Source organism: Berghia stephanieae, chromosome 11, assembly GCF_034508935.2.
Source record: "Berghia stephanieae isolate SIO BIC M18660-M18661 chromosome 11, UCSD_Bste_1.3, whole genome shotgun sequence".
Classification (NCBI taxonomy): domain Eukaryota; kingdom Metazoa; phylum Mollusca; class Gastropoda; order Nudibranchia; family Aeolidiidae; genus Berghia; species Berghia stephanieae.
This window is the reverse complement of record NC_088370.1, coordinates 32,429,259-32,453,065: the sequence shown is the minus strand read 5'-3', so window position 1 is coordinate 32,453,065 and position 23,807 is coordinate 32,429,259. Positions and strand designations below refer to the sequence as shown.

General features: G+C 36.8%; 1 protein-coding gene and 1 long non-coding RNA gene across 2 annotated transcripts; one reads left to right on the top strand and one right to left on the bottom strand.

The window, feature by feature from the left end:
- The first annotated feature begins 2,419 nt into the window (after positions 1-2,419).
- Positions 2,420-23,066, top strand: LOC144956668 (uncharacterized). The gene is made up of 2 exons (XM_078887319.1): positions 2,420-2,630; positions 21,409-23,066. The coding sequence occupies exons 1-2, from the start codon at positions 2,592-2,594 to the stop codon at positions 22,219-22,221; spliced, it is 852 nt and encodes a 283-aa protein (XP_078743445.1). The 5' UTR covers positions 2,420-2,591; the 3' UTR covers positions 22,222-23,066.
- On the bottom strand, positions 10,707-13,416 carry LOC144956665 (uncharacterized). Its single transcript, XR_013641995.1, has 3 exons — positions 13,332-13,416; positions 12,060-12,152; positions 10,707-10,725 (listed from the first exon to the last, which is right to left on the bottom strand). It is a non-coding gene; the product is annotated as an uncharacterized LOC144956665 (long non-coding RNA).
- Positions 23,067-23,807: the final 741 nt, after the last annotated feature.

The window sequence follows — 23,807 nt, the reverse complement described above, 5'->3', positions numbered from 1 at the left end:
ATTTAGAACTAGATACTATACAAAATGTCATGGTCTCAAGTGAGTAAAGAGCTACTCGACTATGCATAAAGATATATGTAGAATGAGGCCCCAGAATTTACTAGTAACTATAAATGAAAAACAATTAACGATTTGTTTACAATGAAATAAAAATAATGATGAAATTTAATTAAAAGAGATAAACAGTGATCGTGGCAGTTACAAATAGAGATGTGAATATATTACGTAACTTGTGATAATATGTCAGGTTCGTAAGTTTACGTTTCCAGGCAGTTGACAGGCTTGGATGATATATTCGTCTGATAACAGGCTCGGGCTCGTAAAATTCCACTTCCAGGCAATTGGTAAGGGGTTATTGTATAAATCTTTGACAGCGGGCTCGGGTTTGATCTTTGAAGATTATACAATCAAAGTTAAAAGCTCCGGCGTCTTAATGGTGTAGATATAATATCTACAAAGTCCCAATTCCCCTTTCTTGTGTGCGGGAATTCCTCTTTCGGCATTGAAATTGAGTGTGAGAGAGTCATCACTACACACATAAACAACAGAAACAATTTAAAAACAAGACTATGACACGCAACCACTCACACACGAGGCTATACTATTTATCCTTTTCTCTATATAGAATAGGACAAGACAAACAATAGCTTGACTCTCGCTACACTTCGCATTGATGTTTGTCGTCTCACGAGTTCAACTCTCGGTCGACCTGTCAATATTCCTTTTTGCCTCGGACGTAATCATTAATAGAATGTTGTGTGGCTTTGACCGTGAAGAAAACCTTAAGAAGTCACATTTATATCATTTTAGAGAGATCGTTTTGAATAATTTTGAGTTAAACTCTTTAAGATTCAACCCGACAAAAACCGACAACGGCCAAATATTCATGGGCGGGGTAGTCAAGACTGGCCTCAGTAAGTAAAATCCAATCGTTGTGAAGGAAATGACAGGCCCTGTCACTGCCGCAGGGTGTTTTCAGCTTTGATTTTTATAAATTTGCCGACAGAAAAGAAATTATGTTTCAGAAATTGCGATTTAAATCCTATTTTATTTGCGGGTGAAAATCATTGACATTGCACTTTGTTTGGTAAAAATCGGTAAAAAATTACGACTTTGGTGATGAAAAATGACTTTGAAGACAATTATTGTAAACTTTTAAAAATATTATGAATAATTTATAACTCCCTTATTTGTGGGTCGATTTTGTCATTCGAGGTATCAATTTTATTGTAATAAAGAGATAGGAACTTCAGAGTTATTTTTTCTGATGCGAAATTATTACTTTGTAATTTTAGGACCAAGAAAAATAGTCGGTAAATAAATTTGTTACACCTCTTTGATAGCCCGCCAGGGTCCGTTCGTGCAGAATTGTGAATCAAGGTTCAAGTCTTCGACCAATCACAGGCTATCTATCCAGCTGGCCGAAACAAAGACGCTTCTCCCAGTCGATGTATTACGCTATTGTTATGCAAGGAATATAACACCTTATTGAGTAGGCCTAAAAGCTAAAATCTAAAAGTAAAAAATATAATTCTGAGGAGTTTGAAAGTCACATTGCTGACATCAGCTTGAAAAAAAGAAGTACATTGGTCTTTGTTTCATAAAAATCGGTTGAAAACCAACTGTTTTACGAATAAATTTGATTTTAAAAATTGCTTTTGTTTATTTTAGCTATTTTTTAGCAACTTTTTTATTTATCGGCCGATTTTCTTGATTTTTATATCATTCTTTATATCTCAAAGAGACGAGATCAGTGATATACTTTGTTTGTTTCAAATGTAACTAGAACATAATTTGGCTTTTTTACCTATCGACCATGCCTGGATAATTTATTCCAACAACGTGGCGATGTGACGCAACTATTCCATGGCCGTCTTCCACTGCCTCAACGATGATTCAATTCATTGTTGACGGCTGTTGACACGTGAGCTGCAAGAGCGACCAATCGTTGAAGGGTCAAGATGCTCAGTAACCAATCGTTCTTCAGTCAAAAAACTTAAGAACTCACGAGAACAAAAGTTTGAAATTTGGTGATGGACGGACCTATGAAATCGTTTCTGGGCGGAGTTTAGCAATGAGTGACCGTAGAAAACGAAAAGGCGACTACAGATATCAAAGAGTAGGCTTATATCATCAAAGGATATCTACATGATTGACATGGCCATATAGGGAACTCATTATCTACTCCCCCAAAAAGAATCTGAACACGAGAGAACGAGCGAGCAGCAACTTGTTTTCATGAACGGCCGATCAGCGCTTGTTTACTATAGTAACGCGATTCCCAGCCAACATCAAAATGGCGGATATTTTTCTCATCGAGGCCGCTGGTTGGTTAGCCAATAAAAGCACCGTACGGTTTCCATTGGGTAAATTCCTTGGGCGTGACGCGACTCAGCCAACAGGCTGATAAAGGCCGCCGTCAGCCTATCTGAAATTTAATTTCGGCTGCGCGTGGACCGCCAGTTCTGCATGAGATGTTGAATGACTTGATGATAACAGTCTCCACCTACAACACTTATTAAGATTTTTTTTTGTAAGACACAATTTGTCCACGGTTTTTTTCTACTTAGTGCAAGTGTATAAAAATAAAAATGAGTGATCAACAGGAAGAGACATCCGGACCTCAAAACGTAAGTACATGTAGATAGTTGAATTCACGACACACCTGGGCCCGTTCTAATGAACGCGGACTAGCGCTTAGTCCCGGACTATCTCTGACTTTAGTAAATGACTAGAAAAAATCGGATTTAATGTGAGCTGACTAAGCTAGTCCCAGACTAAAATCACGTCACCTTCGGACTAAGTTTGGCCAAGATTTAGTCACTTGGGCCCGTTCTAATGAACGCGGACTAGCGCTTAGTCCCGGACTATCTCTGACTTTAGTAAATGACTAGAAAAAATCGGATTTAATGTGAGCTGACTAAGCTAGTCCCAGACTAAAATCACGTCACCTTCGGACTAAGTTTGGCCAAGATTTAGTCACTTGCTCGAGTCGGACTTGATCGTTTAGTCTCTGACTAGTAACTAAGAAACGGCGTCAACAAAGATGGCGGCCAATGTTAGACGACTCGGTTCGCGAGAAAAAAATACATAGAAAAAGAATTATAACGACAAAAGTAATCTGTTGATATTTGTCAATGCTAATGGAAACGGTTTAAAGGTCACATCGTCGAAAGCACACATTTTTGTCCGGGAAACTAATAAATCTGATGAAGTTGAGTGTCTCAGTGAGTCTGAGTCTGAGATTTCAGCTTCGCTTGGTTCGAAGTTTAGATTTAGATATTTAGAGAATAACAAACACACAACTAGCTTATTTTTTTAATATGAAAATTATGTTGTTTAGCTAAAACACCCCCTACCCCCTTTTATTTTTGTGCCAAGCAAAGCAATGCGAAGTTACTCTCGATCACATGACGTGATTCGTGCGACTATGACTATGACACTGTCATTGACAGTACTGCCAAAACAACTGTCAACACATGAAAATGGCGGCAGCTGTGCTGTTTCAAATTCGTCAGAGAACACTGATTCAACTGGAGAGGGTGTTTCGGGTCAGACTTAATCCCATCGATTCGTTTAACGACGATGAAATATACGAACATTTCCGTTTTCATCGTGAACACATGTTTATACTTTGTGATCTTGTAAAAGACGACGTTGATCGTCTTCTCTGGAGGAAAGGTTAGTATTTGTATTCATTTTAATTCTAATCTCATACTAGACTAATCTAGAAGTTTTCTTACATTCTCATGCATCCAACCCAAAATCGGTGCCAAGACTTCTTCTTCTTCTCCTCCTTCATCTTCACACCTCCTCGTCCTTCTTCATCAACATCATCATATTCATCTTCTTCTCCCACTTCTTCCTCCTCCTCTTCTTCTTCTCAACTGAACTAGCTAGTCAAACTAAGTGTTAGTGTTGGTAGATCTCTCTAATCATCACATACAAACCACTATGACTGTTACTGGTATGACATGGAATGGAAATTTTTTCACCGCTCTCTGGCACTATTGAATTTTGCATTCCCTTAACCAATTTTCGAGCACTTGTTGGAGATTATTTTCACTGTAACTGTAATTGTAATATTTTGAAAGGGAACATTTTTCATGAGCAAAACCAGTTTAGAATTGAAGAAGAAAAAATTTGTACAGTTGGACTGACAAATTGCTGAGGAGAATCAATCTTTAAAATAGGATTTTTCACTCGAGGCGATGGGTAAGCGTGGCTGAGCAGTGTGGTCTTTACTTTGTATCCAAAAGGTAATTAGTTTGATCACCCGTTGTACTGTGTGGCCTTGAGCAATCCATCTCGTCCTAGTTCCATTTGCGGCACTGCACTGCGGCTGATGTCTGGGTTATTCCAGTATTCCCTTGGAATAGTTCCTAAAGACAGACAAATTTCCCCATTGGATGAAAAAAGGGAATGTTATCTTTATATGCATATATGCTGGTCTGACATCCGATTGCAATATGGGCTCGTTTAACATTGTTGCACTGGACATTATTTTGTGTAATTTTTTGAGATTTTCATTATAACAATGAGCTCATGATGTATTGGGTTATCAGACCTGCAAATAAGTGCACGTTGCCTTAATGCTTAAGGAAAATTAGTTTATTTCATCCCAGCTTAAATGATGAGATTTACCGTTATAATATTATAATAGATGAGAGAGTAAAATACAAACTATGACGCTATTTCAATACGAAGCAGAAGTCAGAGCCATTCGAAACATTACAAGAAATACAAACAACAAAAATAAAAATAAGAATATCGAATCGGAAGGTCCTGGGTTCGAGCCTCGTGCTCGGCGCATAGTTGAGTCCTTGGAAAAGACTCTTTACTCACATTCTCTCACTGTACTCAGGTGTATAATGAGTACCTGGCCGTTAACAGTGTTGTCTTTGTCCGAAAAATTGTAATATCGCCTGACAGGCGTCATGTCCCGTCCTACATGTTAAATGTTGCTGTTGACCAGGGAACTATTGTAAAGCGCTTTGAGCACATTCAGTGGATATTGCGCTATATAAAGCTCAGTTTAATTTAATATGAATCAATTATAAATCCTCTCTTGCGGTTATACCAAAGCTGTTAAAAAATCGTAATATGTTGTTTCAAAACTTGTGTCTTGTTTTTAAAATTTCACTTCAAATACACATTACAAAGATGTTGTCTACGGTCAATTTAAATAAAATATTTCACTGGATAGACTTTAAAAAGTGAAAGTAATATATTCGAGTACAGTTTCCTTGAACTTGAACTCATTCGAATATCCCAAATTTTTTCCTTATTATTTTTAGTTGTCATTCCATTCCTTACTTGAACTAATTTCACCTAGCCAATGTAAAAAAGGATTTGATTAATTCAAGGTTTTATTTTAGTGCGCCCTGTTATTTCGACCACCGAAGATTTACTGTTACATTGACAGTTACGTTTGTGTACAATATGATACACATGCATACACACAGGCACTCACACACTCCATTGTCATTTCGCATAATTGACACCTCTCTTACTTATTCTTATCACTTCGCCATTCATTCTAATTTCAATGCCATATGCCATGATTTGCTACTAGTTGGCTACGTCATTAAATGAATGATGTGATACAGGAACCTTCTCCCAATAAAGTAAATAATAATTATAAATTTCCCTTTAATAGTCCTCATGCGGAAATTTGTCTTAGGGTTTATTCAATGGGAATACTGAAATAACTCGGGTGTCAGCCGCAGCACAGCGCTGCAAATTGAGCTAGGGAGAGGTCGCTTGTTGATGGCCACATGCCATGGTGTATATTCAAACTAGGTATCTTTTGGGTAAAAGGAAAGACCATACTGGTGAGCCACAAGTGTCAAGTACAAAGACATTTTTAAAAATATAATTAAAATTTAGCTTTATATAGCGCAATATCCACTAAATGTGCTCAAAGCGCTTTACAAGTGGACCCTGGTCAACAGCAACATTTAACATGTAGGACGAGACATGCGCCTGTTAGGCGATATTACAATTTTTCGGACAAAGACACCGCTGCGAACGGCCAGGTACTCATTTTACACATGAGTACAGTGAGAGAATGTAAGTAAAGTGCCTTTTCCAAGGACTCAACTATGTGCCGAGCGCGAGGCTCGAACCCAGGACCTTCCGATCCAAAAGCGAGTGTCATACCACCAGACCACATCCGCACAAAGACATCATGCTGAAAGTAATCGCATCAAATAGTTCTTCCTTCACTCCTTCAGAGCTGCAAGGCTGGTGTAGCGGGAGTTTATCTCTGTTTCTTTAGTGTGAAACGGACAATAGTAATTGCTTGCTACCCCTTGGATAGGACACAGGTTTATTGTAAAGTACTTTCCACTAGATCTAACAAATACAGATTCCCCATCATTCCTGGGTGGTCAGTGGGGTCAAATAAAAATCTCTACTTTGCCCTTAGCATGTAAAGCGAATACCCTAATAATTGAGCTAGAGGGACCAACTTCACATCAAAGACCCGTTTAAATATCTTTAAATATTTGAAATGAAAAAAAATAAAATTTAATGAATAGCAGTCCTTCAGAGGCATGAAGCCCAAGGAGCCAGGGTTTATCCCGGTTTCAGACAATAACAATTGCTTGCTACCCTTTGGATAGGAAGGTAGTCTATCACAAAGTACTTTCATGAGATCTGACAGACCTAGCTACCCAATCACTATCCCCCCCCCCCTTTCTACCACTTACATTACATCAGAAAAAGGGGCAAGTTGGAACAATGCAATGGTTTGTTCCTCTGTTCCCCTCTCCTCTGCCTCCATCCATTCTAACCCCACCACTCTCAGCCACTACCATTACTAAATGCTCTTCAAAACTTGTAATAGTAAAGCACCATCCCAGTGATAAGAAAAGACATCATCAGGCTTCACATAAAAGCTCATTACCCAATCAGTTTTCATCAGGCACAGTTACTCAATCAGTCAGTTGTCACACATCATTCGCTTTATTTGGCATAGGACTATCAACATATTGATCAGTCTGTCACTTGCCTCCCACCCACTAGCCTTTTGTTGAGTCGTCATGGTATGTTACACAAAGTACATGGTTGTTAAAAGGTCACCCAATGACTATTACTCCCCCACCCTCATCCCATCTCCATTCCCTGACGCCTGGGTTATTCCATTCTTCCCTTGGAACAGACCCTGAGACACATTTCTCCTATGGGATGAATAAAAGGAATTTTATTATTTTATAAGAGGCCATTGTGCGCGAGCTGTACTGTACGTAAGTTGACTACACTTCCTGATTTAGATTTTATTGCAGGTTTTATTATATGCAAAATTTTCCTTCTCCCATTTTTAGGTCGTCTCTGATGCAATTTTATAAGTTATAAACTTCGTTCCTAAGTGGCCTGGTTCAGTGCATGATGCAAAATACTTTAGGAAATCTGGGCTATTCTTTGCATTTGAGGATCCACATCGCAGGGCTTTGGATGGTGTGATCCTTGGAGACAGTCGTTATATGTTAAGAAATTGGCTAATGACCCCAATACCAAAACCCCCAAAATAGAGGAGAAGAGGCATTTAACACCGCCCATCGTATCACAAAATGTACAATTGAAAGGTAAGTTTTACCAATCATATAATCCCACCCTCCAGGAAACAATAACATTTTGATAATTTTTGAAATTTAATATTTCAGGTTTATTTTTATATCCACTTTAACAATAAAATTTGCAAATGATCAATGAAAATAAAAGAAAATTAACCAAAAAAATAGTTGTAATCATACTGTCATTGTCATGCTAGTATAAACATTACATTTATTTTTTTTTGAAGAACTCAGATTAACCATTATAATTCTTTCCCTTCTAATTCTAATTAAATGACTGAGAAAAAAAAAAACAAACAAAAAAAACAAATAAAGAGAGAGAGAGAAAGAGAGAGAGAGAGAGAGAGAGAGAGAGAGAGAGAGAGAGAGAGAGAGAGAGAGAGAAGAGAGAGAGAGAGAGAGAGAGAGAGAGAGAGAGGTCCATTTAATTTTAATTGGTTGTTAGTGTACATGTACAAATACAAGCAATTATTGTCATTTCAACAGAGTCATTGGAGTGGTTAAAAGAAGATGGAATTGTCTCCATGACGAGCTCAGAATGACGCCTGACAGAGCCTGCAAGGTTATTTATGTGTTTTTGGCTCCACAACTTTGCTGTCGGTGCTGGCCTACCCATGGAAGAAAACAACCGTAATGATGATGATGACAGCAATCATAACTTTTCTCCTATTGGGACTCAGGAAGAAGCATCTGAACAGAACGTCTTGCTGCTGGCAAGGCAGCCAGGCTGACTTTGATTAATAGTGCTTTTAGAAATATCGTTGAACCTCTCTAATCAGGAAATAAATATAATCATTAATGTAGTACATCACTCTGCAAGTATACTGTGTGCAGTATTCTTATTGTGATGAGCTCCATAAATGTCACGCTGTTTTAATTATTGTTCCAGCTGGTCATATGGAAACAAATTTCTATATCATATAACTACAAGTCGCCTATCAGGCATCTAGTACTCTTTGACTATCCCATTTTACTCCTTTTTACTGGCGCTGATGTGTTGCAAGTGCTGTAAAACCCTTAAAAACAAAAACAAACCTGTTTTGCAGGAAGTATTAAAGTGCATTCACTGTAATTTTTTCTGGAATGGGTCTGATATAAATTGGAAAACTAAACAAGAATTCTCATGCCTCAGTCGGTTATCAAAAAGAAAACATAGGGGCATTAAAATTTTCTTTTTTTAAGGTCATCAAAATCCTGAGTTGAGCAATCAAATTTTAACTGCCCTATTGTCATAAGACAATTACATATTGTAAGACCTTTTGTATAAATCATTATACCAGCCGCTTAGCCAAAGCCCAGGATAGTCCCAAGTCACATTTGTGATAAGGGTCTTAAATCGCCATGCCACTGTACAAGTTTGTGACAATAGGCCAAAATAACAATCTGTATTTATTCCAGAGGATTTGTTCTACCAATAACATAAGGAACAATGGAGTGATTGTAGTAAAAAAACGGCCTTAAACACTGCATGCATGCGATTTTAAGTAAATTTTAACAAAAACATATCAGCTCTATCAAAAGTACAGATTGAGATAAATACAGGACTAAAACCCCTCTAAATAACAATTAGAAAATCTCAAGAACCATTTTTAAAAAATGGTTTAAGGCAATTCATAAGACAGGTTTTAACTGCGATTTTCTAAGATACTATGAGGCCAATTTTTTCTAAACTATGGACAAATGTATTGCAACATGTCTCCATGGATTGCTTTAAACCATTTTTAAAATTGACTCAAAATACATGTGATTGAATTAATATTCAAATTCAAGACATTAGAAACCAATTGGGTCATGGATAGAAACTAAATGATGATGTCATTTGTGAACGCTCCCAGCTGTGATTTTCATACATGAATTAATTTCCTATAACTGTCATCTGCATTTTTTGCGGCCGCAAATCAGGGCGATCCGCAAATTTCCCAAAATTGGCAAATCGTGGCAAATTTTGGGAAAATTGGCAAATCGCGTGGCAAATTTTGGGGAAAAAAAAGAAGTGAAAACAAAATAACGAAAAAGAAAGTGCGAAACTTGAGAAATGTTGCAGCTTTGCCTGGGCCCAAACCAAGGGAAGCTACTCTCTACGGATAATGATCTCATGCTCGCAGTGTATCTGCATACACTGCAATTCCCAATTTTTGTGATATTCCTCAGCATGAGTTCACGAGGTATATTGAGAAACTGGGGCCCAGTGCTGTGAAAGAGTCTGATACTGGAATTATACATCTGACCCTATTTTGGAAGTCTGTGGCAGATTATGTTCTAGCTCTCGCTGCATTGGCGTCCCGGTATGCCTTCTCAACATGCTCGTCAGCTGATGCTGAGCGAAGTTTTTCTCTTTACAATCTTGTCTTGTCTTCCAGAAGGCGTAGACTCACAGAAAACAACATCAAAGGACTAGTTTTCCTTTACTACAATAAGTTTATCGATTCCTCTTTTTTTTTAGTAGTAAAAGAAAACTAGACCTTTGATGAGTCTGACTGAAAGTGTACGTTTGTTTGTGTGTGTGTGTGTGTGTGATTGTCTAAAAGTTTGGGCGCATAAATCGCTTTACATTGTGTAAATTAATAAATGTAGCCTCCTTAAATGTAATTAATTGTCTTTTATAATTTTTATTTTCTGTATCGCGTGTTAATTTTTACTGAAACGCTTAGCTCTCCTCGGCAAATTTTTTGGCAAATTTCTTGGCAAATTTTGGGGGTTTTTTTTTGGCAAATTTTAGGTCCCAATTTGGCAAAAAATGCAGATGACAGCTATAATATCAAAACATATAAAAAGAGTAATTTAATTATAAGTAGTGTCATAATTAAGATGCCTCATCTTAAATTTCATGTATTCAATTTTTATGGTATTTTGTTCAACAATGGAGTTGGGTTTTTTTTATAATGGAGTATTTCCGACTGCAGCCATTGATCCACTAATGGATTGTCAGTGATCTGTCATCTCCTCTTGGGGCCAGCTTGTCGTAATCTTTGGCTAATGCCATCTGAGGCATTCCACTCCTCTGGTGTATGGGGAAGAGTTTCTGTTCTCTCCTCTTGAAAGTGATTTGACAAATCATCTACTACAACTACTAACTCCACCACAGAGCAATCAACAAAACTGATTTCATTAATCTCATTCATATCAATCTGTCTGGCTAGTGTTGAAGCTGTGGAGGAAAAAAAATCTTTAGAACATCTTTTTCACTGCATTGAAACAAAACATGTTTATATCTGTGAATTATGAAACTGGCCACATTATGAAATCAAGTGGTGCTGAAATCAAAAACGTCATTTCATTTTGAAACTTCTCTGATCCCACATAGTCTTCAGGTCAAAGTCAGAATTTGGAATGATAAAAACTTTTGAACAATGTTATCTCCTTAAGCAACATGAAATGCTGGCCATTTAATTAAGATGATTTTAGAACTACATCCCACTTTTTAAACAAATCCTTATAAACTGTTTGTCAGTGCTTAAAAGTGTTAATATAAATATATTTGAGAAAACAATGGACTCAGCAACAGTATGCATTTTTGTTTTATTTCCTTGTAAATCATCTTTTTGTTTGAGTATTTTTCTCTAAGGGGGAACCAGTATTTTTTTTTACATATGTAATATGTGATAAGTAAGCATTTGAGTGTGTTCCTCTTAATGGGGACCTGTGCTTGTGCCTGGACGACACTTTTAGGTGACTTCAAACTAAGTACACCGATGGCATGCTCTTGGAATCTACATCCATTCCATATAAGAACCATTCCCTTTTTGTTTTACTTATTAGTGCTTTGAATTGTTAATCTAGAATTGCTTGACTATCCATTTGCATCCTTTTTGCTGAAATGACCTAAATATGTCGCAAGCAATTAAAAACAGAAGAGGATTTATAATTCTAGAACATTTTGCTATCCCATTTTCTTCCTTTTTACTGGCACTGATATGACCTTAATGTGTTGCAAGCGCCGTAAAACCATTAAAAACAAACAAATAAAGAATGTTAATTAAACAAAATCACACAACCACACTTATGTTATACTTCGTGGTCCCACTGTCACTTCAATGTCCCCCATTTTGACCAACTTGTTAGCCGTGATAGTCCTTTCAGTACTGTTGTCAATGTGTTAAATACACTGTTAGTGGCTATGTGGTCTTGTGGTATGACACTCGTTTTCGGATCGGAAGGTCCTGGCCCTGAGCCTCGAACGGCGCATAGTTGAGTCCTTGGAAAAGACTCTTTACTCACATTCTCTCACCGTACTCAGGTGTAAAATGAGTACCTGGCCGTTAACAGTGTTGTCTCTGTCCGAAAAAATGTAATATCGCCTAACAGACGTCATGTCCCGTTCTAAATGTTGCTGTTGGTCAGGGACCCCTTGTAAAGCGCTTTGAGCACGTTTAGTGTTTATTGTTATATACAAAAGCTCATTTTAAAAAAAAATTTCTTTAGTCTTTCGGGTGAAATTCTATTAATAATTTAATGACTTTGTAGCAAAAGAATTATGCTTACTGATTATGGTGTAATCTCCAAGATTACAGTCAGATATGTCAATAATATTTCTGGCTGGACTGGGATTCGGAACCAAACTCTCAGTGCCCATTACTGTAAAGAAAATTGTTGATAAATTTGAATTAAATGAAGTATAGAATTCACAAGCTGCACTTCAAGTCCAGATTACCCATTACAAACTTAATGAGGAGGAACACAGTGGTGTTTTTTTCTTAAAGGTGAATTGTTATGAAATTATAATGATTTTAATTCTATTTATATCAATTTTAATATGATACGATATCAATTGATTTTTAATGTAAAATTTGCATCATATAATTACCGGTCTCTGGCTCTTTTTTTTTTTTTAACCATGAAATGCATCCAAGTGTAATCTTATCTTCTGATCTTGAGACCCATGAATCCAGAAGTAACAAATCTGCTGGGAATTGAACCCATGACACTTTGATTCATATGCAAGCATGATAACTCGCTGTGCCATTGGCTTGCCCTAAATAAAACACTAAATGAAACAAAATAAATCTTTACAGGACCCAATTCCAAAGTGGAATTTCAATACAATGTTGCGTGATGCCACTTTGACGATTTGTGATAAAAAATACATGGCAATCCCTTATGACACAAAAGCTCTTGCTCCATCACTTATTTCAAATTTGAAATATTCATATAATTTTGTCAGCTACTTCAGGATTGATGGTGAAAAGTAAATTTCAAGATTTTAACTACCATTGAATTATTAAATGTGAATAATCTTGTTTTGATACTCGACTTCAGCCTTCATTTATTCTTTTAATGTTTTTAAAATTGATAAAAAATCAAGAGGAAACGTGTCCCAGAGGCAGTTGTTAGATATGCAATAGAGGTGATATACTTTTGAGACTGAACTACCAAAAGAGGATAGTTATGTTAGAGAAAAATGAATCAGTGCATAGGCAATTGTAAGGATGTCAATATTAGACGATCACAAAAGATGCATGCATACATAGTACAAATTACTTGTTTAAAATATTGTAAGGTACTCTCTGTATTCATGTCAGGCAGCCCCAGAGGCCAGCGATCACATCGTCCTCCACTGTCCAGTCACTAAACTTGAAGGTGGCTATGAAACCGTCCTTAGGGGGAGGAAGACTTTAGAAGCTGGGTTGACGGAATAAATTTGGAGGTGTAGCCATATGCTACTACTACTACTTTATTCATGGAATGCCTAGATGACAGCCTTTTACATTTGTATACAGAACAATGTATGGAACTATTATAATTGAAGAAATTTACCTTGAATACCATCAACAATGTTACTACACTCGCCAATAATGACGAGTACCGGTACTTGTTCAGTAAAGATTGAAGAGGGTCCTGGTTTTCCCCTCCGGTCTACTTTACAGAATCAACATGACTTTGGACTATTCTTTTCGTGTCCTTGAATTTTTTTTTTAGCTCCATCACCGAACGGTTTTTGAGAATTCCGCATTGATTCTCATTCTGATCTTTTCCCAAACCTGAAAATGAAAAAGGAGAAAAAAATATGTAAATCAACGATTATGTAATGAGATTGTTGAGGACATTCATTTTGCACTTGAATCAGTTCTATTGATTGCTTTTTGTTGCCATAAAATCTTTATTTATTATTATGGTTGTAGCAAACTTTACTTGTATAATTAGTCTGTATCCTTTAAATTATTTGCATAAAAAATGTCATGCTTTTGAGTGTAGATTATTATCAGTCATACCTCTTAAATTGGCATTTTATCATTAAATATTTGTAGGGTCTGACTGGAGAGGGTGAAGATTTATTTCTTGCTTATCAAATGTACTCGGGTAGGTCGCCCTAAATCTGTATGCTTTTCTATACCTCAAATTCCAACAGCTCTAACTGCAATTATTTGACATCTTTTGCTAGTTTGATGTAAATACATATGAGGTATTATCAGTTAACCTTGCTTAAAAACCGAAAATAGATACCAAACCCCCGCACCCCAAATATGTATGCTCATGCCCCAAACCCGTAAACGGCTTGCCCTAAACCAGTACAGCATTAAATTAGTCTCCTAATTTTTCAAAATTTCATAATTTTTTAAATATGATAATGTTGTGGTAGAATTTCATTTATAATTAGTTTTTTAAAATATTTTCTAAAAGACAAAAAAAAAAAAAAAAAATTGAGCATATATAAAGAGCATTATCCTAGCATTTACGTTTGTTGCGGTTATAACTTTTGACGCATTAGCGATTTTCTGTTATTTTTTGCACTGAAAAAAAACAAAGAATAAATAAAGACACCGCTTGGGAATTTTTTTTAAAAAGAAAAAAAAACAACCTTTTACTTTTAGAAAGAAGTTTATTTTCACTTCCACTTCATTTCGAATTTTTCTGGTTGACTTGTTCTAAATATTCAAGTGAGTTGAAAGCTTAAAACTTTTGTCATTTTTTGTGGCAACTGACACATATGCTAGATTGTATACTGCTAAACATGCTCAAAGCTCTGTAAGGGGCTCCAAGCCAATAGCAACACCGCAATATTACAACTTTTCCCCGACAGAGTCATTACTTTTAATGGCCAATTACTCAATAAGGAGCCTTTTCCAATGACTCGACTTTGAACCACTCAGGGAGGGACTTGAATCTTGGGCCTACGGGTCCAAATGCAAGTGTCATACTACAAGACAACAAAGCCCCACTTAGTAGGTGCAAAGAGGAAGGGTGAAATTTATTGCCTAACCTCCGCACTACAGTACATCTATTTATATTGTTTATTGATAAATTATGGGTGCCATGTCGGCTATTATGATGCTTTAAAATTTTCATTGAACATGCCAACCTGTTTTTTTTGTTTGTTTTTTTTTCATTAATTTTCTATTTTTTTTTTTTTTTTAGAAACCCGAGACCGGGTTGCCACCTTGCCTGTTCTTGCCAAGTAGTAAAAGGGTGGATCAGAGAGCAGAGCAGGGAGATAGGAAGTAGATAAACACGAGGTATACAAATACAAAGCAACATTGTGAGTGACAGGGACCCACAGTAGGCACTTGTAAGAATTTTTCAAAATAGTGGCTATGGGTATTAATTTAGCGTAGAAAAATAAAGGGGAGTGAAACATTAACTAGAGTGAAAAAAGTATCGCTCTATCTCAACTGGTTAAAAAGTTATGACCGTTTATGTGGTGGAAAATCTCTATATAGCTTAATAGGAAAAAAATATGACGAAAGCACAGCATCCCAATGCATAATCAAGTATAATTCAGAAACAGCTTCAGATACAACTTTGAAATTTTTACATGTGGTAAATCATCTCTGTAATACATTGCAAACAGAAAATGAATTATTTATTGATAAAGAAAAGTATAGTTTAGAGCTGAGACAGCTGAAATCAAGGAAAAATAGATCACGACATACAAATGAATGACCTATTGGAATTTTGGAAAAGTCAATAATAAAATATTTATTCACATGAAGATAAACCAAATACACCACTGAATCGGCGTCATTTAGTTGTTCACTTTGAACTTTTCATAATGAAAATAGACCTCATAAAAGCAAAGATATGGACTGACAAATGTTTGAGGTTGTGTATTAGCCTACAGTCTACAGTCCTACAGATGCCCAGTGTCAGTGACCGTGCTATAGCCTATTTTTATTTCATTTCATTAGTGACAAAGAAAAAATATATGTACTTCTCTTTTTTTCGCAGTGTCACGGAGTGCTGCAATCTCGACATAATTGTATTTTCCAGGAGGGCTGCAGTTTCAGGGTTTGAAAAGTTATAGTTTTTCTCTTGTTGAGCTCTATTTTCGTCAATGAATTTCAAAAGGAAATAGAATCTAAACAAAACGAAAGCGGATGTAGCGCTGATTAAATCTTTTGCGTCAGAAGAACCCAAACAGCAGCACAAAATAACCGATAGAGTCAAGGGATAGGTCAGGACTAGGTCAGGACTAGCCACGCCCATTTCTAGGCAAAAGCCCAGCTAGTCCGAGACTAAATAATCTGGGTGGGGATCCTGACCTCCCATAGTGGGCGGGGAGGTACATGATGTGTCTTCTATCCCCCTCTACCCGTTTTCCAATTGTTTCCTGTCGTTGTCCTGGAATGATATTACTTAGTTTTGTCCGGACCCTGTCTCTCACTGTTTCCTCCCCCCTCCCCCCCCCCCCACCCCTTTCTCTCTATCTCTATCTCTCTCTCCCTTTATTTTCCTATATATATATGTTATTGACCTCATTTAAGCACCTCGATTTTTTACGGTTAATCGGTCAAGGGTCACCTGCCGCCATCTTGCTTTGTTTATTGATAGTATGCGCTTGGCTAAGAAGTTCATAACATTGCCATCCGGAAGTATAACGGACGAACACGCAAAACTATGTGTAACCATGAACTTTTATAGTCTGGTTAATAAAGTTCAGTGAGAATAACTCACACTCACAAACGCGGATGGCAAAATATAACAACAAAGGCTTGAGTGACGTCATCTTCGAATTATCTCAGTGACTGAGTTGCCACATTGGCGGTTTTTAAAAAAAAACTCATTCACTTTATAGATAGTATGCGCTTGGCTAAGAAGCTCACAACATTTCCATCGGGAAGTATAGATAGTATGCAGATGACGTCACTCAGGCCTTTGTTATTGTTTTTGCCATCCGCGTTTGTGAGTTGTTCTCACTAAACTGTATTAACCAGACTATAAAAGTTCATGGTTACACAGCGTTTGTGTGTTGGTCCGTTATACTTCCGGATGGCAATGTTGTGAACTCCTTGGCCAATCGCATTCTATCTATAAACAAATCGATTGGTCTTTTGCGTGATGTATCAACAACGGAAGACGATCTTGACGACGGGGGATAAGCAGTTTTTGTTCAGAGACGAGTGGACAACACAGTCAACCATTGTTTCCTCATGTGGTCTTGTGGTATGACACTCGCTTTCGGATCGGAAGTTCCTGGGTTCGAGCCTCGCTCGGCGCATAGTTGAGTCCTTGGAGAAGGCTCTTTACTCACATTCTCTCACGGTACTCAGGTGTAAAATGAGTACCTGGCCGTGAACAGCGTTGTCTCTGTCCCAAAAAACTGTAATATCGCCTGACAGGCGTCATGTCTCGTCCTACATGTTATGTGTTGCTGTTGGCCAGGGACCCTTTGTAAAGCGCTTTGAGCACGTACGTTTAGTGGATATTGCGCTATAGAAAACTCAATTAAAATTTTTTTTAATTTTTTTATAATGTCAATGCTTTTTATTTTCCGCGATTGTTTAATATACTAGTTCACCTCCACGCGTTTAAAGAACGAAGTGGTTATTCAGTATCAAATACTGAATAGTGCAAAACCACAATAGGGAATGAGATTTGCGGAAGAGGAGCGTCCCTTGATTGGACGTCACCTTACAGAGAGAACGTCAATTTGGTTTTGAAGTGTCTCAAGCCGCTTTCACCGGAAGCGAGGACGAGAAACGCATGCGCACATCCAACATGACGTTCTCTCTCTAATAACTTTTCCGCCGGTGACGTCACAGACTATGGGTGACGTCCAATCAAGGGACGCTACTCTTCCGCTAATCTCATTCCCTATAGAACAGTAAAGTTTGCTGCCCCAAACGTAAACAATGACAAGTTGCTAGTGATTTCCGTTAGGGACCGGAATAATTTACGCACAATATAGGTCTCCCAATTTTGTAGTTTGAGTTGTAGGCAATACACTTTCAGTATTGAAAATATGTTAACATAAAATCTAACAGTTGCAGAAATAATAATATAAGACTAAATTATTATGAAAATCAGGCTCCGAATAATTCTCGTTTTGTTCACACCAGCGCAATAATTTGCTCTGGTCTAAAAATAGATAGACGTAACTTTTGATAAATTTTACCTTTTGTTCCATAAAATATCCATATCTAGACATTATTTGATGCATGATCGAGTATTTATGAATATGTGTTTCTTTTGCCACCTAACAACCAAATTTTAAAGGTTATTTTCTTTCTATTATTTACATTGGAACGTGAGCTGTCAAGACAGGAACATGTGGTTTGCCATGTGCTTCTCGACCTTTGTTTACGTTTGGGGCAGCAAACTTTACTGTTCTATTCAGTATCCACAAGGAACTCTTTTTAATAGAGAGAGTGAAAAGTGAGACATCTCGGTTGCAATGTCAACAAACTGCTGACCTACTTCCAGATTGAACACGTGCAAATACTTACAGCCCGAGTTGTTCGTAACATAAGTTGTCAAGATATTTTGATCGTTATTTTTTTAATTTCTGCTATTGTGTAATTGGATTCACGTAATCGTCGCCAGCAACGGCGGACATAGTGGTTCTAAACAAAGAAAATCGGTACTTTTTATTCTTCTTGCAAGTAGAGCTTTTCATATGTCTTGTGATCAGAATGTGTAAAAGTCAAAACATGATCAGATTTATAATGGGTTTTTTTTCTCCTCTGGATACGCTTCTATGCTCGTCGGAGAAATATTTCATAAGGGCGTCCGCCATTGTTCCGATAGTTTAGAGCCAGTTACTAAGTTACCATGCGTCATTACGAGGGAAGTGACGTCACGACCGTTGAAGCGTATTGACATAATATAAAATATCAAAATAAGAGTGGCATTCAAATAAAAAATTTAAATGTCTAAATAAACATGAATTAATGTCTTCAGAAGTGGAGTGAATCTGTCGCTTGGTGGTTAAGTTGTTTCTGAACTTAAAGGTAAAGGGTTCGAATCCCATTAGGGGTAACTTTTTTTTTTCTCAATATTTTTAAAAATTCCGTTTGTCTATTACTGTTTTTAATCTTTTAATTTAATCATTTTATTTACTTGTAATAATAATAATAATAATAATAATAATAATAATAATAATAATAATAATAATAATAATAATAATAATAATTATAATAATATAATAATAATAATAATAATAATAATAATAATAATAATAATAATAATAATAATAATAATAATAATAATAATAATAAGCAAATAAATAAATAAATAATAAATAAATAGATTATGATGATTGATGATGATGATGATGTGATGATGATGATGATGATGATGATGATGATGATGATGATGATGATGATATTAATAATAAATACATAGGTAAATAAATAACTATGTAAATAAGAAAATAAATTGATGAATAATGAATTTAACAAATGAATAAATTCAATAATTGATAAATTGAAAATAAAGGAATAATGTAATAAATAAAGCCTACCAAAATTTAAACCTGTTTTAAAACCATCTTGGCTATATTTTTACGTCTCCGAAATTTTTTTGTTGAAATGTTTAAATAGATACTGAATATCAGACTACAATTGACATCTATGTACTGAATACAAATGTTTTTTTAGGGGTGTTTCTCTTTTTACGGAACCTGTCGAAACCCGACAAAGTTATGGGAAGTAGGTAGCAGTGGGGAGTGAACCTGGGACTCAGGGAAGTATACACCATTGGGGAGTGAACCTGGGACTGGGTTTCGGCGGGGTTTGTAAATAAAGCAATTACTTATTTTACGAACGCCGAAACCCGACTATATCCGACAAATTTATGGGAAGAAGGCAATAGTGGGGAGTGAACCTGAGACTCAGGGAAGTGTACACTGGTGGGAAGTAAACCTAAGACTATGGTTTTCGGCGGGTTTTGTAAATAAGTAATTGCTTAATTCTCGTATGGTACCCAACTCCCATAGTCCGGCTTCATTTCACACTGGTATCCATCTCACATAGTCCCAGGTTCATTTTCCACTGATATCCTCTTCTCATAGTCCCAGGTTCACTCCCAGCTGGTGTGCACTTCCCTGAGTCCCGGTTCATTGCTCATTGGTGTCCACTTCCCATAACATGACAATTTCGGTAGGTTTCGGAAAAGAAAAGTACCTTCTGGGATCACTGTCTACTGGTATCAACCTCTCGCAGTCCCAGGTTCAATCCTCATCGGTGCCCAAATCCCATGTTTACTCTCCACTGGTGTACACCTCCCTGAGTCCCAGGTTCACTCCCCACTGCTGCCTACTTCCCCTAACTGATGGGTTTTGGCGGGTTTCGTAAAAAAGTAATTCCCCCCTCCACCTTCGTATTGCTTTTCTACGAAACCCAGAGTCTCAGGTTCACTCCCCACTGTTGCCTACTTCCCGTAATTTTGTCGGATATTGCCAGGTTTCGTCGGGTTTCGTAAAAAAGTAATTGCTTTTATATGAAACTCGCTGAAACCCGCCGAGAACCATAGTCTCAGGTTCACTCCCCACTTGTGTACACATCCCTGAGTCTCAGGTTCACTCCCCACTGATTGCCTACTTTCCATAACTTTGCCGCATATTGTAGGGTTTCGGCGAGTTTCGTAAAAAAGTAAAACCACTATTCAGTACCTGATACTGAATAGTGCTAATAAACGTTTCATTAGTTGAGAAACGTCTCTCCCTATCCACAATGGGTGAAAAATACGACTGCAGAGGTGTGTGTTCGTGTTTGATTTTTGATTTTGTTCATTTTTTATTTATTTATTTTTTTAGGGCGTGGGGGGGGGGGGGGGGGGGGGTCTTGTTTCTTTGTTTGGTTTTGTTTTTTGAATGGGGGGGGGGGGGGGGGGGGGGGGGGGGGGGAAGGATTGTTCGCTTTAAGAATGTCTTAATCTTTGATTTCTTAAAAATGTTTGGTTATCTTTTTATTTGTTTGTTTTTTCTTTTTATGTTTGATTTTTTGGTTGTTTATCTTTTTTTTGTGATGGGGGGGGGGGGGGGGGGTAATTCCTTATCTTTGAAGATTTTATTTCGATTCACTGTAAATAGCATACACATAGCTTTAGTTTTCGTCCGACTTTTTCTCCGGATAGGTCTCACCACAGCTCTTTCTCTCTCGTCTGTGGATCTCACTCACCGCGTCCTCCTAGTAAGGGATAAAAGCCTTCTTGTAAAAGTTTTAATTTCGACCTCACTGTTGAACGTATTGATTGAGTGTGCATTGAGAACATGTGAGGCCTCGATACTATAATAAAAAGGATTCGAACTCCCTGTTTTAGTCAATTTTAAACCATGTACAAGTAGAGTTTGATAGACATAAAGCAGCATTTGCTTCCATAGACTGACAAAGAGTAATCAAAGCTGGACACTGGCACGTAAATAGCCTAATAATGTTCAAAGTCAAAGCGCCGTTAAACATCTTAAAATAGGCCCACCCCCCCCCCCCCCCAAAAAAAAAACAAAACAAAAAAAACATCAGATATCACTCAATGTATTCCTTTAGGAAATTATCGTACACAATTCTTTGCTCCTCACCAAAAAAAAAATGCCATACTGCATTAAATTTAGAAATAAATTTCAACTTTTTGCTCAACCTATATTTATATTTAACATAATATTTTTGTTTCTCTACAGAATCTCACCAAAGATGGCCCAATGGTATTTGTAAAGCATTTAACGGAATATGAAAAGTACCGTCCCGGTTATTCCGAAAAGGGTGTCGAGATGATCTTGGAAGAAATTATGTTGCCAAAGGAAACGAGTTCAAGTTCTTTAAAATACGAAATCCTTGAACTTGGCGCAGGATCAGGAAAATTGACTGAATTGGTTGCCCCGAAAATTCCCCCTGGATACAGATATCTAGCAACGGATATTTCAGGAGATTTCCTTGAGATACTTAAATCGAAATCACTGCCTGTAGAGACAGTGACAGTGAATGCTTCAAGTATTCCCATACCAGATAATTCAGTACAGAACATACTCTGTGCCTCGTGTCTACATTGGTTTTGTGATGATAAAAGTCTGAGAGAGATCCACCGAGTTCTGGTTCCCGGTGGAAAACTCATCTCTCTTAGCTATTGTGAACAGATTGATGAACCTTGGTTTAAAGAAATAAAAAACCAATGGGCTGAAGCGTGTGAGATGCTCGGGAAACCATTGTTAACCGATGTTTATACATCGGATTTTGAGGAATTGAAACCGATGGATTCTTGCAGTTTCTTTATTGCAGTCAGGAGAGAATGTATTCCTGGTAAAGGGATCACACCTGGACTAGACTCTATTCTAAATTATCTGAACACTCTATCTTGCTATGTATATCTTTCGGACGATGTACGCGAGGCGTTCTTCAGCCGTTTGAAGCAGAAAGTGTATACTCAACCTGGTGTCAACCCAGAGAATATGACGATTCCTTTCGTTGATCATTTCCATGTCTTTTTAGCCAAATGATCCAACAGTAACTGTAAACATTTAATTGACTGATTACGTTGGGTTTTCAGGTAACCATAACTCCAAAGAAATGTTAGAATTTCATCTAATAAATAGAGGTGCCTAAATGAGTCATTAAAATGGAGATAAAGATAAAGGGAGTAAATCTGACTCATGAATGAACAACACATTTGTTTGTTTTCAGATTTACTCCCTTTATCTTTATTTCCATAAAATTTCATCACAATGGGTCAAAAGGCATTTGAAAATGATTTCGGTTAAAATTTTCTATATTTTTTGGACATTTAGACTAACATTCTTCGTGTTTCTGCTGCTGTTGTTTTGTTGTTGATGTTAAAGTGTTGCATGGCTATCGTCTTCATCAAACCACTCCAACATTGTGTCGTTCATTTTGAATGTGTCTGCGTGTAATTATCTTTCGGATACGTTTGAATTTTCTGTAAAATATTATAATCAGAATTAAAGAAATAGTCATAAAGGCTGAATTGATTGTCATAAAAATTACGCAAGTTACACCAGTCTCCAATGTGCTGTTTTAATCGCTAAATAACCATGAACGTTTTAATTTCTGTTTTGTTGTCACAAGTCTTAAGTTGTTATCATCGTCATCACACTGGTTCATCATTATATTGTTCAATTCCACTTTGTTAAGACGTGATATTATGTTTATTATTTCCCATTAAAGTTTTAACAATCCCCTACTTATCGAAAGTCAAAGGATTTAAAAATATTTTCAAGAATACTAAAGCTTTGTAATACTAATACCTACTTTGTATTTGGATTTGACGAGTGGTCATATTATATGTATAAAATATGAGGTTTTAAATAAAAAGTTTTGAATTTACTTCATGAGTTTTCGAAAAATTTTATTTCGCATTATTTATATATATATATATATATAGCAGGATCCAATCCATGCCATTCAGCGAAGTAGCCAAGTCACTCTATTCCGCCTCCGAACAGGACACAATAGACTAAGAGGACATATGTTTACAAAGCTAGGTATTGGAACAACCCCTTATTGCCCATGTGGAACCGACCATGAAACCACTTTACATGTGCTTATGGATTGCCCATTATACAACGTGCAACGTTCGAACCACTGGGTCACCCCTACAACACTCAACACAAAGCTCTATGGTGAGGCTGAGGACCTAAAGCGGACCACAGACTTCATAGCAGATATCGGACTGCAGCCATAGATGTCCATCAGAGGAACGAAGAAGAAGAAGAATATATATATATATATATATATATATATATATATATATATATATATATATATATATATATATGTGTGTGTGTGTGTGTGTGTGTGTATTATAACTCCATAAGTCCTTAATTATGTTTAAAATATTTAAATAAATGAATATAATTATTGCTTAGGGTTTTAACAGTTATATTATTTTTACTGATTATCGAAAGTACACATTGTTGTGAGTAAAAACTCCAAAAAATCTGAATCTATCGGCTCAGAGTTGAGAGTGAACGAGAGACTCCGAAATCGAAGGGTTTGCGTCAAGGAACAACCAAATAATTGATTAGAATGTATAGTTGGCATTGCAACTGACTGAAATAATGTGATT